The sequence below is a fragment of the Desmodus rotundus genome, chromosome 2 (assembly GCF_022682495.2).
Source record: "Desmodus rotundus isolate HL8 chromosome 2, HLdesRot8A.1, whole genome shotgun sequence".
Classification (NCBI taxonomy): domain Eukaryota; kingdom Metazoa; phylum Chordata; class Mammalia; order Chiroptera; family Phyllostomidae; genus Desmodus; species Desmodus rotundus.
The window spans coordinates 8,080,238-8,097,957 of NC_071388.1; the positions used below are offsets into that span (position 1 = coordinate 8,080,238).

Below are 17,720 nucleotides of genomic sequence, written 5' to 3' on the forward strand. Positions count from 1 at the left end.
AGGCCGACTTCAGATGAATTTTCCGTCTGTCGCTCACCCCGTCCTGCCGGCCTGTACACGGAAGCGCCCCTTGCCTCTGTGACAGCGTGGGCTGTATTCTTGCCTCCCTTCTCAGCACCAGTGGGCGCTGCGTGTGGATTCAGCATCACCAGTTAAGTGCAGGGGCCTATTTTTAAAGGGAAGGCTGTTACCATCCGTAATAGTGCAGAAAACCAAGAACTTAATCTTTCCACAAATGCACAGGACCTCACTGTTGAAGTGTGAGTTGCGTATTTTGGTAAAATTATAAATGCGTACTAATCCTACCAGTTTTAAAGGTGAATATTCTGTTAATCTTGAGATTTGACTATAAAGAATGTGTACTACTTGTTACCTCCATTGCTTACCTTAACACGTGTTTTATGGTGTTCCTCCCTCCCTCCCCAACGTGAGGAAAATGATTCAAGAACAAGTTCTCAGATTAACAAAGAATATATTAAAACATCTTACATTCTTTCCACAACTGCGTAAAAAAGCAGGCATCCTGAATACTTACAAGGAATAATGAATTTTCTACATTTTCAAAAATTACAATCCGAAAAAACTTTTCCAAGAATATATTTGCTAGCTGAAGAGTTGCAATGAAAGACGAAGCTGTCTCACACCAAGTATTTGTCTGAGAGAAAGTTTTTAAAAACCTCTTTGTTGAATAAAGCAATTAACTCGTCTTTCATTATTTCACTTCTTAACATTTAAAATAGTTACATGAGTGGAAGCATATTTTATTTTTTGACCACCAAAATAAACTCTTTCAGCCTAATGCTTTCAAGGTACAGTATAAAAAGTAATAGAAAAGCCAGAACTGCATTATAAATGTTTTTGGTTCAAAATTTTATTTGAAATCTTATGTTCCTTGCCTAGACAAAAATGTGAACTAATAAGAGAAACCACTGGCAATTTTTAAAATCTAACAGATTTGCAGAGCTTATATTTAGATACAAAATATTTGTTACTAATTAACTTTATTAAAAAACCTCAAAAAAATAGAATAAAGGTTCAAGTCCTGGGATACTAAATTTACAATGCCAAGATACTGTCTACCATGGAATTATTAGACACTTGAACAGCCATAAGTAATGATTACTCTGAGGGAAACTTCTTCTGAAGTGACAGCCACCAAGGTGTCAGAGTAAGAAATACCAAATTATGTAGGGAATGAACTCAATGGACGCTAATCCAACTTAATGTCTGACATAAAATCATATGCTTTAGTTTTGTCTTTAAAATGCACAGATTTCTTCAAGAAAATATAAAGATGGCAATAATCATTAACTGTAACTTAATTTTCTCCTCAAATTTAGGTAAGAACAGAAATAGGAAGTAACCACAAATATTTGGGGACGTCTAAGTTCTCAAATGAAAGAATAAGAGGGAAAATTTCCAATGTAACTTCTATAGTGTACAAAGTCAGTTAGTATTTTATAAAAACACTTGTAGTTCAAGTAAAGAACAAGCATGTCTTTCTCCGCACCAGTGTGGAGTGTGGGCACTGAGACTGAGGACAGTTCTGTTCTGCTGGAGCACAAACTCAGATAACTATTTCTTAGTCACAGTAGTTGATTTCTTTATTTGAAAGCATAGTTTGTAAAAAAAGTAAACTTGGGAGTCTTAACCCATATCACCACCTTAAAAGGTATTTGTAATTTCCCCAATTTTTCCACTTTTACATATCTAACTACCCCACACAAGTGAAACAAAAATTTTACCTTCTGAAACAGCTCCTTGAACTTTGGATAACACCTACTGAAAGGCTTTCAATTACAATTTAACCTCAAATACAAAATAGAAAGAAACCGCCCAAACCCTATGGGCCAAAAGAAGAAAAACCGATCTTGGACCCTTGGTCGTACTTCCGTGCCTATCTGTGAAACACCAAGCGGGGACTGAGAGCAGGGTGGTTTCACTACGGATGTGTTTCCACAATGAACTCCAACAGATCCTAACAGAGCTTTTCACAAGAAAAAGAGGTAGGAAACTGTGTTGTAAATATTGTTTCAGAAAAGCACGTGAGACTGCAGTGTGGCATTTCTCTCTCTGCTTCAAGTCTCTGGAAGTGAATGGTAACTCAGGATTCAGGGCAGCTACCCTGACTCTCTAAATGTAGGTCCCGCCCTTATTTGTTATACTAATATACTAATGTTAATTTCAGAATTAGTGCCATGTTATCTTTGTCCCAAATGCACTCGGATTCTCGATTTGTGGCAGCGTAAACGAGAAGAAACCCAACATTCAGTCCTTCCGGTAACGGACTGACTTAGAACTGGGATGCACACACAGCCTGCCGCAGCCGTTTGGATACAATGCCCATTGCTACTGAAGCTTTTGTACGTGGACTCCAGGGGCCTTCTAAAAATCTTAATATTGTCATTTCCCGTCTTCCATCAATAATTATATTAAATGACCCAAGAGCAAGTTTTTATTTTAGAGACATCTAAGTATTACTATTGCTGATTTAAATTTCTCAAAATTTTCATACAAAAAAGTTCTATGTGACCACAAAACGCCAAATATTTTTTATCAAGTGTCAGGATAACTTATTAAAGTTGAGGTTTATCATTTTTTTATTGCTAGAGTATTCTAAAGACCTAAATTAATGCTGCAAACTACTCCACTTGTTCCTTACAAGTTTTGGACTTAAGAGCATGGTTAAGACTTAACTAAAACTTAGGTGTCTGATATAATCAAAACAGAAAGCTTTTAATAGTATTTTACTAATTGCAAATCAGTGAAAAAACAAAACCACCTCAAGGTAAGGATTATACTGACACTGTGGAATGAGGAACCATGCAAACAACCAAAAGCAATCAAATTTCAACATTAATGAAGTAAAAATGTCCTGTGACTGTAAGGTCAGAAGCACTGTATTTTTTAGTTTTCCTAAGTTGAGTAAAGACATTACTAATTAACATCAGTTTACCTCAAACTTATATTCCAACATAACAATTTCCAACCTTTATTATTCTTTTGTAAAAAATATTTTGCTTCTTATATGACACATTTCACCATGTACGCTGAAAGCTGGGGACTGCCCCCATTTTGTTACAGGTGAAAGGCAGGTCTTTTAATTGTGGGTTTGTTCATGGCTCCAAAGACTGAATGCAGTCTTGAATGTCCTATGGCAAAGTTTACACATAAACTGTCTTTTAAATGTAATCGCTGAAAGGGGCGGGGCGTGGTAAAAAAGCGTGTCTGATTCTTGGGGCACAAACAGTTTCTCCGTGGCGGGAGCCGCATTTTCAGACAGACCGGTTGGGCTGTCCGGCTCTAGGGGCTGGATCTTGGGCAGTGGTGGTGGCGGGGGCAGAGGTGGCGGCGACGGAGAGTTTGTCGGAACAGGGCCCCCTTCAGATTCTTTGTGTGCTGAGTTCTCTGTAGCCTGAGACATATGGGACTGGAAGTGACTCCAGAGCCGGAAATTGGTACGAAAAGCTTTGTTGCAAACGTGACAGATGAACGGTTTCACAGAACACAAGAGCTCCTGGTGCCGCTCCAGCTGCTTGTGCACTGTGAACGTTTTGCCGCATTTCTCGCAGGGCCACAGGCCGGAGTCCTTGCTCGAAGCTGCCTCTTTGGGAGCTGTACTGGCCTCAGGCGCCACTTCCTCAGCTTCCTCCAAAGGCTCCTCTTTGACTTGGATCTTCAGTGGCTTCGAAAGGCTAAGGTCTTCCGGGAGACAGGAGGAATCTTCTGAATCGAAGTTGACTTGCTCTGAACAGTCACTGAATGTGTTGTCGTCTTTTGCTGTGACCACGTGGTTTGCTTTCTGAGGCTCAGGCTGGGCCTGGGGCCTGGAGGAGCCGGTGACTTCACCGTTGTGGTCCAGGATGGGTAAAGAGAAGTTTTCGGCTAGAGACATGGTGTTCTGATTGTGGACTTCAACTTGGTGGCGCCAAATGCTGAAGGAGGACTTGAACGTGCGCATGCATTCCAGGCACGTCAGCTTCTTGTACTCACACTTGCTCTCGTGCTCGTGCTTGAGCTCGGGCGAAAAGAACCTAAGGCTGCAGTAGGGGCACACGGTGGCGTTTCGGCACAGTCGCTCGTGGCTGCCTTGCTCTAGGAGAGAAGAGAGCTTAGCGTTACAGAGGCGGCACTGGAAAACCTCCTTGTTTTCTACCGGACCATCAAGAGCGAGCGCTTTCGGCTTAGCGACCTTGTGTCCTCCAAGGGGCTTCTCTCCCGGGTGCATCTTTATGTGCTGTTTGAACTGAGAGAGAAAGCGATAGGCCTTTCCACAGTAAGTACAAATGTACGCGCCTTTGACTCGCGACCTCAAGTTCCTCTTGATGACTTGAGCTGGGGAACTACTCTGCCCCTGAAAACCAGGCTTGCTGCGCCTCAACTTAATGATCAGGGCCTTCTTAATCTCTCTCTCTCTCACTATGTCAATCAACTTTCTTTGGAATTTTTCATCCAGAACGGCATGTGAACTAGAGGCTGGTGACGGATTCTTCACTATGCCGTGCTGGGTCTGACAGTGGGTCCACACCTTGAAGTTTGTGTGAAACCGCTTATGACAGATGTCACAGGCGTAGGGCTTTTCTGGGTTGTGGTACATGTTAATGTGCCGGTGAAGACCTGCTGTCGATCTAAAGATCTTAAGGCAATGTTTGCATTTAAATTTTTTGTTTGGTCTTGTTCCCTCCAACTCACCAAATTCATCTTTATTCAAGTCAGAATCTGGAAAATCTGTGTTGAGAGTGGGGCTTGAGCCTTCCTCAAGATTATCTTCTGACACGAGCGTGCCGTGCTCATCCACCTTTAACTTCTTCAACGGCAGTCTGCGGTCCGCCTGGAACCTCCGTTTTGCTGGGAGTCTGCTCATGTCTTTCTGGTCATCTTCCGTTTTCAGAGAAAGGTCTCTCGTGCCCGACGCCACCGCAGCAGCATCTCCCACGGTGACCCGAATGATGTCGGAGGGATCTGCCAGTGGGCTGCAGGGCTCCGTCTTGATTCGAACCTCGGCGACAGGGGGGGCACCCTCCCTCTCTGTGGTCTGAGAAGCACTGAAGGACCTGAGACGGTGTGGCTGTGGAGTCCCATCACCCAGAGCTGGTTTTTCACCACCCTCTTTTAAACATGACTTTTGAGATAAAGCACAGAACACATTCCCTGGTGCATCGCTGGGCACTGCAGATGACCCCTGGGAAGGTTTCAAATCTATTGAGGGTGAGTAGACAGGAACCTGGCTATCCATTGACAGTGACCGTCGCAGGAGACTCTTAACAAGCGGGCCGCTTCTGTCGATGCTTTGGCTTGCAGCAGCAGACCCACTGGACGGGATCACCAAGCCTAACTTTGAATAGTACAACAAGTTTCTGTCCTCGCCCGGGACACTTCCTCTGCTAGTTTCTTTCAATAGATAAGGAGTCTCCGACGAGCTTCGGAGAGACAGAACAGGTGGCCGTGGCCTTTTCAATGCCAGCTCTATAGCCTTTCCTTTGGGAAGCTGACTGCTTCCACCTGGTTTATCATCCACTGCCTGCCTGTCTTGTAGCGGTGTGGAAGGCAGGACTGCGTTCCTTTTCACCAGACTGCTTCTGTTGGTGTCGTCCAGAGATCCAGAACGTTCGAGAGGCTTTGTGTATCCCACTGCACCATCTTTTGGCCAACTCTTCTCAGTCAGTGACAAGTTGTGAAGTGGTTCCATCGGTTTGGGAACGTGGGGCTTACCGGTACTGGCCTTGACCGCAACGCTCGGGGAAGGCCGAGAGGTATGGCTTAGATCAGGTGGGCTCTGACCGACAGTTTTTCCTTGTGCTTCGTTCCTGCTTTGACAGACGATGACACTTCTCTTTTGAGAACTGTTTTCATCGTGCTCTATGAATACTTTTTTCCTGTTGGGACACATTGGAAAAGGGGCTTGAGGTGTTTTAGAAACGATGTTAGTCAGAAAGGAAATCCCAAGGCTATAGCCTAGTTCTTGCACGGCAGCAAGGCTGCCTTTCTCAACAAACAAAGATGAGGAATAAATGTAGTTCAAAACGTTATCAAAAGCATCCGGTTCACAAAAGTCAAGCTGAAATACCGTTTGTGACTCATTCTCCTTATTTGTGAACAAACTATGAAAGTATTCACTGCTAGCAGCCAAGACATTTTTATGAGCTCGGAATTTCTGGTCTCCAACAATCAGAAGCACATCACACAACTGCCCTTTGAGGCGCTCCTCGTTGAGCGCGCTCAGGAGAGAAATGGCGTGTGCTGGGTTGATGTAATGCTGTAGTCCCTCCATTGCTTGGGTTCTCTGAAAGACAAAGTATAAGATTATTATGAACGATGCAGCAGAAATTCTCCACCAGGAGAAATGTTCCTCAGGGGCAGGGACCATTTGCTGTCTTTTCAGAGGTGCCAATATTTAGCAGATTATAGGCACACGAAAGCTTTTTGTAGGAACAACCTTATTTAAATAACAAAAAATATGAGGAAACAAGTCTCATTGTGTAAACAAATCATCAATGGTTAAAATTTAGGGATTTTTAGGAACTAAGGGCTGTGACACAGGCATTTGCACACCATCGCAAAGGCTGCTAGAACTTGGTGGGTATGTAAGGAAGCAGTATTTGAAAATAAGGGTTTATTATTTTGGGTCTTTACCTATTTGCTGTTTGGTTCTACTCTTGTTATTATTAGTTCAGGGAATAAGTATGAAGTATTGAATTGCCTAACTCTGTAATTCTGAAAGGGAACCCACTTTATTACTGCATAGGGGGTTCAGAACGAGTTGCCCAAGATGTGTCTCTGTGGTGCGTGGATTATTTTGAGCTGAAGGCAACTGAGACCCTGTGGACTCAAGAGAAAGTTGGCCCCCACACAAGCTAGAGGAACTGAATTAGGGACCTTGTCTATAGTAAGATTATCAGATAACCTTTCTGACCTACCTAGATGGCAGGACAAACTACTAATTACTGAATATCTGCTTTTATTGTCCTACAATGACCATCCTCCACTTTGAAGCCCCCAAGATGCCTTACCTCATCCGTAACTCAGAATGTCACACGTACCTCATTTCCTGTCTCTGAACCTCTCATGTATGCAGGGTTTCCATATGTATATAGGTAATTAAACTTCACTATTTTCTCTTGTTAACCTGTCTCACGTAGATTTAATTATTAGACTACCCTGAAGAACCTAGAAGGGTAGAGGAAAGTTTCTTCCTCCCCCACAATTGAGTATATTTACTTGCAATGTGAATTGTAAACAGTGGGTTGCAAAGTAGAGATCTCACCAGACCTATAAAAATAGGTACGGCCCTGGCTGGTGTGGCTCAGTGGGTTGTATGCTGGCCTGCAAACATTAAGGTCGCTAGTTTGAATCGAAGTCAGGACACATGCCTGTGTTGCAGGCCAGGTCCTCAGTTGGGGGTGTGCCAAGAGGCAACTGAATGATGTTTCCCTCCCTCTTTCTTCCTCCCTTCTTCTTTCTCTAAAAATGAACTAAATTTTTTTAAAAGATTTTATTTATTTATTTTTAGACAGACGGGAAGGGAGGGAGAAAGAGAGGGAGAGAAACATCAATGTGTGGTTGCCTCTCATGTGCCCCCCCACTGGGGACCAGGCCTGCAACCCAGGCATGTGCCCTAACTGGAAATCCAAACTGAGACCCTTTGGTTCGTAGGCTGGCACTCAATCCCCTGAGCCACACCAGCCACAGTTAAAATTTTTTTAAAAGGTACAAATTAGGGCCCTGGCCAGGTGGCTCAGTTGGTTGGAGCATCATCCCATACACCAAAAAGTTGCAGGTTTGATTCCCAGTCAGGGCATGTAGTGGAGGCAACCTGTCAAAGTTTCTCTTTCACATCAATGTTTCTCTCTCTCTCTAAAATCAATAAAAAAACATATCAAGTGAGGATTAAAAAAAAGAATAAAAATAGGTACGAATTTTGAAAGTGAAAACGATTTGCTAAATACTACTGTATCCTGCCTTGGTTGGTGTGGCTCAGTGGATTGAGTGTCGGCCTGTGAACCAAGGGGTCACCGGTTCGATTCCCAGTCAGGGCACACGCCTGGGTTTTGGGCCAGGTTCCCAGTTGGGGGCACATGAGAGGCAACCCCACAGTGAGGTTTCTCTCTCTCTCTCCTTCCCTTCCCCTCTGTCTGAAAATAAATAAATAAAATCTTTTAAATAAATAAATAAATAAATAAATAAATAAATAAATACTACTGTATCCTAATTACTATTTAATGAAGGTTAGAAATGTTAAAGAGTAAGAGTGTTTTCTTTTTTATGCTAAACACCCTTACAATCTTCTGAATATTTTATTCTTACCAAATCACATGTTCAGCAACAGCACAAAGGAAAATTCTCGCTTGGGTCTAAACTAAATTATTACTAATTCTAAATTAAGGAGTTTGAGTTGGTATTCCACTGAAAGTCTCTTCAAATCTAAAGGTAAGACACAACCTAGTGGAGGGTGCAGGCTCTGCCCAAGATACTGGGGCTGAAATGCTGGCTCCTCCTGTGCTGACGATCAGCCTCTCTGATTATCAGGTTCCCTTGCTTCAAACGGCAGGAACTGCGCCCTCCTTCAAGGTTGTTTCAAAGTTCAGGTGAGGAAGTATCGTATGTAGTAAGGACTTGACAAATATTGTACAATTAATTTGTAGGATTAATAGGCATTTAATTCAGTATTAAAAAAAGGGTCTAGATGAACTCCACCCATGCCTCAGGGTCTGCTTTTGGGGAACCCAAAATAAGACACCAAGAGAATTTGAAACTGTAAGTATAGGCTGAGGAACTGTGTGAAGACTAAACCAAGAATGTGACTGTCTGTCCTTGAACGTGAAGCAAATGGCATTCCACATACCATCTGCACCCTACTCCTATATGCTAAAAGTCAACATTTCCTTTTTCATTGTTCAGAAAGTTTCCTTCCTTTGCTTTCTTCAAATGATCATCCCTGTTTTTGCTCTAAGTAGGTACTTCCTATCCCTTGAACCACACATACCTATAATCTTTGAACAAAAACATATGGGAATTAGAGAACCTTAAGTCACTCAGAATTGAACTGTAAGAGATATAGTCACTGTCCCTGAAAATTATTTGGGTATTAAAACTATCTGTACTCCATTTAGAGTATCAATGAGACTGCTTGCCTGAGAAGTGGCTAAACATGTCCAAATTCATGATATGCCTGATAAACAAATACAGTATGAATTTTCCAATCTAGTCACTCAAACACTACTTGAACATTTACTGCCACACACTCCTATAAACACTTTCATCCATTAACTCACCATTAACAGCAACCCTAGGCTGTAGGCACTACTATTACCCCCATTTTACAGATGAGAAAACAAAACACAGATGAGTAACCTACGTGCTCAGGGTCACCTAGACTGAGCCGCAGAGCAGGACTCACACCAAGTGACTTGCTTCAGAGGCCATGCTCTCAACCCTATGCCACGGCCTCTAGTTTCCTCTTTTAATGCTCACATAAACACTGGAGCCAGGTACTGTCATCATCTCTGTTTTACAAATTAGGAAATGGAAGCACCGAGAGGCCAAGTAATGTGCCCAAGGTCACCCAGTCAGTTAGTAGTGGGGCTGGAGCCTGGCCCCAGAGCCTGGATTGTTAGTCACCAAGTTACATGCTTCTCATAGTCGGGCACCTGTCTAGTATGTGCCACAACCTGCTGAACGTAGAGGGTACCAATCTGACAAGCACGATCCTGCCTCACGGTGCTTGAAGTCTTGCATGGGAACAGGACAATCCGTTGTCATGCTCCAATATGTTAAGCACCAGACGGGTGTGTACAGAGTAGAGAGGGAGTACAGGTGATGGGCACTGATCCAGGTGAGAGAGAGGCCAGGGAAGGCATTCAAGATGAGGCCTCATGAATAAGCAGGAGTTAAGGACGTGGGAGGAGTCAGGAAGGAAGAGTGAAGGGCATTTCAAAGTTAGGAGCAGTATGCCCCAAATCAGAGACAAGACAGAGGGTTGGGCTGCAGCAACGCATACATGTAGGGGAAGGCAGGCAAGGAGGCTGGAGAGGGGACAGAGGCTTGAGGGCCCTGGGGCTATACTCGAGGGCTATTAGAGGACCATGACCTCTCTAGTAGCTCAGGACAGGCTCTAGATATCTGGAGCAACAGGATGGAGAGCACAGGGCAGTGCAGGCCCCTCACCTTCAGGTCGAGGCCCTTGCTTTTACCTTTCAATTCAATTAATTTAATTGAATTGAAAAGGGGCCATTATTTTAAAACTTAAAAACAATGGCCCCTTTCCTGGTGGAGCTGCAGACAGATAACATTTTGAACTTTTGTGTGTTAATGACAGTTGGTACATTTATGGGGTTTTACAACTAAAAACATAAAATGCTACATTAAGAATGCAGGCAAAAAGGGGGAAAAACCACAGCTGCTAAATGTCATGAGACAATCCAGCAAACCCTTTACGGCTGCAGATGCATGCAATCTGATTTCCCAAAATCTGGTGCCCTTTCTGCTCTTTGGCCCCCAGATGAGGCCAGCTTTGCTACTGGGTATACTTTCTCCACCATAAACCTGCTGGCTCAACAAACTCCAATTTCTTACGTGTGTTTTAATTACGAACGATCAGCCTCTGACTTACAGAAGACAATGCACTGTAAGTGTGAACACTCTTGTGTACACACCTTGCCAACTGCGTCCAAGTCCTGTACCTTTTCCTTCGCTCATCTCTACCTGACTCATAAGCGCAGGTGTTCCTGCTACCGCTCTTAGTCATGGTGGAAAAACCTCAGGACTCTTAAAAGAAAAGTGGGTGAATTGTGAAGAAAAGGCCCTTTATGAGTGGCAGAAAAAGCTGGGAGGAAATCCCCCAGGAAAACCAGACTCTGAAACAGGGCTGTGGCTTGCTTACCACTTGGATCCCCGCACACAAGTATCTTCCCAAACTCTTCCTGAATTGTTTCTATCTCATGTTGTTTCCTGAAATATCAAAATGAGAGATCTTTAGGGTTAACAATTCATGGAAGTCACAGCTGCATGGGACTTTCAAATCAATGTACTTGCCTCAACTCCTGGCTTTCCCACCTATTAGATGTGCAACCTTGTAAAGATCACTCGGTCTTTCTGAGTACAAGTAGTTTCCTTAACCTGATGAGCAGGTTAACACTGCCCATTCACACTGGATTTTCATGAACACGAGACGCAGTATGTTTCAAAGTTCCTACTACATACGGTATTTCTGATATAGCAAGTGTGTGTTTTATTTTCTTCCTTTCCTGGTTTGTTACGTGGGCCTGCGAGAGGCCATGCATCACAGGAGGTGCTGTGACGGCAGACGAGTGAGCTGGCTGGCTGCCTGTTCTCCAGTAGCACACCTCCCCGTGGTAGGACAGACACGCGTGATGAAGGACACAGGAAATGTATGGTAACACTGATTTCAGGAAGCAGTTAATTGGGCCCAGGGTGGGAGGACAGACGAGTGAGCAGCGGGGACATCAGGAAGGGTCGGGACTCACAGCTCACTCGACTGTTACAGTAACACTACAGGTCCCACTCTTTGTTCTCTACTACAGATGCTTTCTAGAAACACTCATCTGATCCCACCAGGGATCCAAACTCCCAGAAGGCTAGCCATGGCCTGGGGTGCCAGCTCCCTAGAATGGCTACAAAGCCCTTCGCAGCTGGACCCCAGAAAATTAATTCATACCATCACCTCAAATTCCTCAGACACTAAATGCTAAGAGGAGCGGGGAATTCATATTTTAATGTAATTTAATTAAATGCCAATGATTTCCTCTTTATACCAAATTTAGATCAGTTGCAAGAAGTTAAGATTTTTAAGGGGGTAGGTGGAAGCCAGGCAATTTTAATATTCACAGCATTCTGGGGACAGAAACAGGAAGAAGAAAAGCATTTGGGTAAAAAGACACATGGGAATGAGAAAGGGGCTCAGAAAGGGAGATGGGAAGGAACCAGAATAACCTCCTCGCTAACCCTCAAGTTTTGGAGACTAAAACTCAGGTGGCATTGGAGCTAAGGTACATTATAAATCAAACTGGCTCCAAGACTACCACACAAAACCCTTCCTACCAGTTCTATAAGGGAATGTCTCTCTACATTTAAAACATCAAGCTAAAATTGAACTGTGGGCACGGGATCCTTTGGGATGCTGGGGGCTGCTTATATAGTCCTAAAATGGCACTGGACAAAAAGAAGGAATGCGTGTCGTAATAGGGCAGCACACAGTCAGAGAAACCAAGCACCTACATCTGGCTGGAATAGAAACACACACACACACCCATTTAGCCCGAAAACCTCACCTCTGGATTTAGCCCCGATTCTCCCCACTTGATTTTACTATTAGATGGTGACAGGAAGCTGGCTCTGAGTTAAGTTCTTGTCATCACTCACTCTGGGACAATGGAGGTATCCAGAAACTTCTGAAGCTCCTCACATTTCAAAGCCAGCTTTGCTTATCTGATCCTTCAAGAGAGCAGTCAGTCCCTCCCTTGGATTCCTTCTCACCACACTTTCAGTGGCTAGAGAAGGTCTGATTTTGGTTGAAGGTGTATTCTCTGCACCTCCAGCTGAATGGCTCCACTGTAACTCAGCTCAGGCCCAGTGGAGCCTCTCTGGGTGCAGCCACTCCTCCTCCTGCTGCAGGAGGCCCCTTGATTTGGCTTTGGAAGAACCGCACTCACTCCGGGTACAGTCTGCTGCCTGCTCTCCCCTGCACAGGGTTAGGCACACAACCGAAGCCAAGCTGATCGGAAACTTTCTCTCTGGAACACGGGCCTGGCAGAGGTGACACAGGCAGTAAAGGAGCGGAGCTCATTTATCTCAGCAGCAGCCTGGAAGTGCAGCCTGCCAGTGCCTGGCTACACAGATTCCTGCAGTTACCATGGTTTTTGTCCTTCCCAGTCCAATTCTTTAGCTTTTCCTTAAACCTCATGAGCAACACTGTACCTTTATAATAAATTCCTTTTTCTATTCAGCCTACCCAGTCAATTTTTGTTCTTGTTATTAGATGTCTCTCATGTATTTCTAAGTGGTATTCATTTTTCTGTCATACCTTGCAGATCCATCCTTGATAAACTGCTGCTCCACTTAGCTTTCTAGAACAAAGCTTTAATCATTCTCCAGATGTACACATTAAATATTATTATTATTAATGCAATTTATTTGAGCTCCTACTACATATGCAAGGTGTGGTAAGACACACCTGAAATACAGGGGTGCACAAAATAGACAAGGCCCCTGTGTTTTAGTGAAGTAAATCAGATGATAAACAAGGAAATGAAAAATTGATACAGGTTGTCCTCAGTGTTATAATGGAAATAAACAGGGTGCTATGACTAAGTGGAGTAACTAGGGGTTTGGAGAGGACGGTCAGGAAATGCCTTGAAGTGATATTTTAGCTGAGACGTAAGATCTAAGTGAAAAGAGCCAGCTTTGGCTCTAAAAACAAAATACTAAAAACAATGGTTCTCCACTAGGTCAAAACACAAACTTTTAAAAACCTGTACTCCAAGGCTCTGTCAATTTGGTTTCCAATTATCTTTTAGATTTTCTTCCCTCAGTTATCCCGAAGATTAACTTCCTGCTTCAGATACTTCGCCTCTGAGCCACAACCTGCACGTCTGGCTGCTTCTATCACCTAATCTGACTGTTCCACACCTCATCCAACCCCTCCCCAGCACGCCACTCAGCTCGACATTAATCATCTTTCAAAGCTCAGCTCAAGTTCCAATTAAGCCTTCCGTCACAGGCTAGACGGCGTGACCCCCCATTCCTATGCTGAAGTGCTAACCGCGCAGTACTTCAGAATGTCTTTGAAGGGTAATTAATTTAAAGTGAGGTCCTGGGCCCACCTCCAATCTGGCTGGTGTACTTGTAAGGAGGAGACACAAACACAGAGGCACGCCATGTGAAGACAGAGGGAAGCCCGCCGTCTACATGCCAAGGAGAAGCCTCAGGAAGAATCAACCCTGCAGATACCTTAATTTTGGACTTCTAGGCCCCAAACTGTGAGAAAATAAATTTCTGTTGTTTACGCCACCCAGTCTGTGGTGCTTTGTTATGGCGGCCTAAGAAAACCAGTGCGCCTTCCCTGCCGACCTCAGTGTGTAACAAGCAAGCACCTTTCAACCCCTCGTTACAGAGTGGCACCATTTACACAGCGTTTATTCACTGCCTTACGCTGTTAGTCATCTGTGTCTCACCGACGGAACTAGAAGCTGTTTAAGGACCGAGAACCGATTTAACACCTTCCGACACTCTTCACAACGCTCGAGGTATTACCTCGCACGACACAGACTGACTTCTCAGTACTCTGACACCCAATTAAACGCAGGGTGGAAGTCACGCCTTTGTTTCCTAACGTGCAGCTGGCCCAGCACTGCTCTGCTCTGCTCTGGATTACACCGATTTTCCTGCTACTTCCTAGATAAAATCCAGATGCTGGAATGGCATACAAGACTTCAGACTCTGGTCTCAATGATCTCTCCGCCCTTATTGGACATACCTTGCTACCCACTCTACAAACCCGCACACCTGATTTCTACCATGTAAAAATATTTTTCTTACCTTTCCTTTACTTGGTCACCTTCTACACAAAGATCCAGCTCGAATGTCACTGTTCCTATAAAGTTTAGTAGTTTGTACGTGGCTAGTAGCACAGTCATCTGAACTGCCATCGTTCATCTCTCTGCAACAACACAACTATTTCTGAGCGATATGCTTCCGTATCTCCTTCACGAGAGTCCCTAAAAGGGAGAACCCTTGTTTCCACCTGTGTATCGCTAATGCTTAGCACAAGGCCTGCCGGGTTATCTATTGGGCAGAGAGAGAAATCATCACACTAAAGGCTCGAGACCTGGACTTGCTCACCTTTATTGCTCCAGCATCTGCTACAGAGCTCAACGTGGAGCTTTCTTTGCTCTGTGTGTAAGTTCTTGTGGCTTTAATTTACCACTGGGTAATCACTTTGGAATCTGTGTCTCTGCTTGGACTTCTCCTTGGAACTCCATCCAGCCTCTCAGGTGCCCAAGACAGACGTCCATCACAGGACATCCCCCGTGTCCAGGACGGCAGGTATGACCCACACCCTCTAGCCCTGACCCCCATATCTGCTTGTCCTCACATGTTCCCCATTCAGTTTGGTGTGCTGCCAGCTACTGGGTCTTCCAAACCTGAAGCCTCTTCTCTTTCCTTTGTAGCTCGTCATACCACCTGCCAGACCTAGCTCGAGAACCGCTCAAGAATCCGTTCTCCCATCCCCATTAAATTTGGGGACATCTAAAATTGTCCTTTCAATGACCTCTTCACCCAGAGACTCCCTCAGTAACTCAGCCCTTTTGTTACACACCTAATACCTCCTGCCATAAACACCATCAATTCCTCGAAGGCAAGGGTTATAACCTTTTCAAGTAAACCAATGCCCCAAATTTCTATTTTTTTTAACAGCAATACTTAGGGATAAATTTAAACGTAATGACTGTTAGTCATTAAGGATGAACGAGGAATTTACTCCAAACATCGGAGGGATAGAGTTTTAAAAATAATTGTCAACAAGAAACCTTTCTAAAACGGATTAACCTATTTTCTTGTCTTAAAGAAGGTACACGGAACACAATGCAGGCTCCTTATTGATGACTCAGGGACTTCATTATGAACAATCACCGGACTATACTGTAATACACTCCGGCTTCAGATGCAGGACGCGACAGAGCTGTCGGCCCTCGCACTAGAAACCCCAGGCTGCTAACTGCGGGGTCGGATGGACGTCTCCCCCATCTCCCACTGTCGGGCAATCCCACTGCAGAGCCTGGAAACACCCCGCCTCCAAACGCGCTGCTGCAGAAGTACTCTCTGAACCACGCAGCCCTGTGGCTGAAGGGCATAGTAACCGGGGTTAAGAGCTAGGGCAGTGGGGCTCCCCTGTGGTCAACGGCATGATCTCTTGTAGTGAGCTACTGAACTTGTTCCGGGTAAGTGGTGTGAGCTAGGAGAGGACCCATCACAAGATCACGGGGACTCGGACCGACGGAAGTCTCCGAGCTGGGGTCTCCAGCGCCGCCGGTCTGAAAGCCCCCTTCCCCACTGCCTCCAGCCGCAGAGTTCGGACCGGGGCTTTCTCAAGTGGGGAACCATCGAAGCTGAGCAGAAACGCTTGTGGCCAGCGGAGGGGGCTGTGCTCCCCGGCGGGCGGTGGAGAGTCCGAGAAACAGGTCTTCCAACAGGCCTGGAGAGAAAGGAGTGCGCTCCGGGATCCGGGCGTTCGGCGGAGGGCCCGCCAGGAGGAAGAGCGCGGACAGCGGGGTTAACTTGGGTTACTGGCCGGTTGTGCCGGCAGCCGCCAGGCGGGGCCCGAGGGGACGACGGGAAGGGGCGCCGGCCGCGGCAGGTGCGGCGTCCCGCTGACCCTCCAGGTTCCGCGCACGCTCGCGTGCCCCTCGGCGGACACCGGCCAGTGACCAGCATCTACGACTGCGCGGGACAGGAGCACGCGCCCTTGACCGGAAGGCGTCCCAACCGTTCGGCGCCACAGCTAGCGCCGAGGCCGAGCGCGCCCGCCCCCAGGGCCACCTGGCCGAACGAGGGAAGCCCAGTGAGGGACGGAGCGTGCGCAGTGGCGAGGGCGAGGCCAAGTGCGGGAAAGGAGCATGCGCAATGTGAAGGCACAATGGGCGACGTGGGAGCCCGGGGCATGCTCGGTGAGAGACGGGAGCCGGCGCACGCGCAGAAGCACTCGGAACCCGCAACCCACTGGTAGAAAAAAGAGAGAAATCACCTCAGAGTTACGTCAGGAAAGGCCGCGTTTTGCGGGGAGGCTATGGCCTCCCACAGAGCCCCGCAGTTCTCCTAGGGCGAGGGCCGTGACAGTTACTTACCGGTCTTCAGCCCGGAGGCAGACGCCGGGTCCCTTTCCGCTCACACTCGGCTCGCGCGCGCTGCAGCCGCCGCTGCCGCTGTGATTCCATCCATCTTGAATTTGACGTCATCCCACACCAGGGATGAGGTCATCGCAGGCAGCGCTCGTCACGTGCGCGGTGCTGTGATTGGCCGCCGGGCGCAGGGGGCGGGGCGAGGGAGGTGCGCGGCGCCGGGGGCGGGGCGAGGGCGGGTCCGAGGGGAACGCCGCTGGCCCCGCAGTCCGCGTCCTCCCGCGCCAGCCTTCTGCCGGGAGGGATCCCGAGCCGGTCTCCCGCGGCTGCCTGCCTTCTTTCCGCTCCGCGCTCCTGCCCACCCGAGGCAGACTCTTGGCAGCCGTCAGGGGAGGAGGCGGCGGCGTGAGATGCGCGCACAGAGTGCGCTCGCGGTGGTCGTTCGCCCCGCCCCCGGCCCTGCGCGTGCGGCAGCTCCCCCACACGCCTCTCAGAGGTCGGTTTGCCGAGCGGAAGCTAGTCCGCGGGAGCCGGGCGGGCGACCCGGAGGTGCGGAGCAGGGTGTGGCGTCACCGACGGTCGTGGGCACCGGCGCGAGTGATGCTTGGCTCGTAGTGGCTCTCCGTCGGGTCGCCCAGAGACCTGATAGCTTCACAGCGCGCGTAGAACGTGCGCCGGAGACTGATTTGCTGACCTTGAACGCTAACAGTTTCTCCCACTGAAACGGTCTGATCTCGAAGGACCAATTGATAGTGAATTGGAGTAAACGGGGCCTCCCGGCTCGCTCTGCGGTGACTGCTCTGTTCATCAACTTCATGGCAAATGCTTGTCAACTGCGTGTTCGCAGACAAAAGCGACCGTTTTAGG

General features: G+C 46.6%; 1 protein-coding gene across 4 annotated transcripts; it reads right to left on the reverse strand.

The window, feature by feature from the left end:
- Positions 1 to 452: 452 nt before the first annotated feature.
- Positions 453 to 17,031, reverse strand: ZBTB21 (zinc finger and BTB domain containing 21). 4 transcript variants are annotated; one of them, XM_045196049.3, is made up of 4 exons: positions 16,860 to 17,031; positions 10,880 to 10,947; positions 4,693 to 6,283; positions 453 to 4,095 (listed from the first exon to the last, which is right to left on the reverse strand). In XM_045196049.3, exons 3-4 carry the CDS (start codon positions 6,269 to 6,271, stop codon positions 3,101 to 3,103), a joined length of 2,574 nt encoding a protein of 857 aa, XP_045051984.1. In that variant the 5' UTR covers positions 6,272 to 6,283; positions 10,880 to 10,947; positions 16,860 to 17,031; the 3' UTR covers positions 453 to 3,100. The 4 variants fall into 4 exon arrangements, with proteins under 4 accessions (XP_045051984.1, XP_024417636.1, XP_024417644.1 ...); XM_024561868.4 differs by having other exon boundaries at positions 453 to 6,283; positions 16,860 to 17,029; XM_024561876.3 differs by lacking the exon at positions 16,860 to 17,031 and adding an exon at positions 14,857 to 16,844 and having other exon boundaries at positions 453 to 6,283.
- Positions 17,032 to 17,720: the final 689 nt, after the last annotated feature.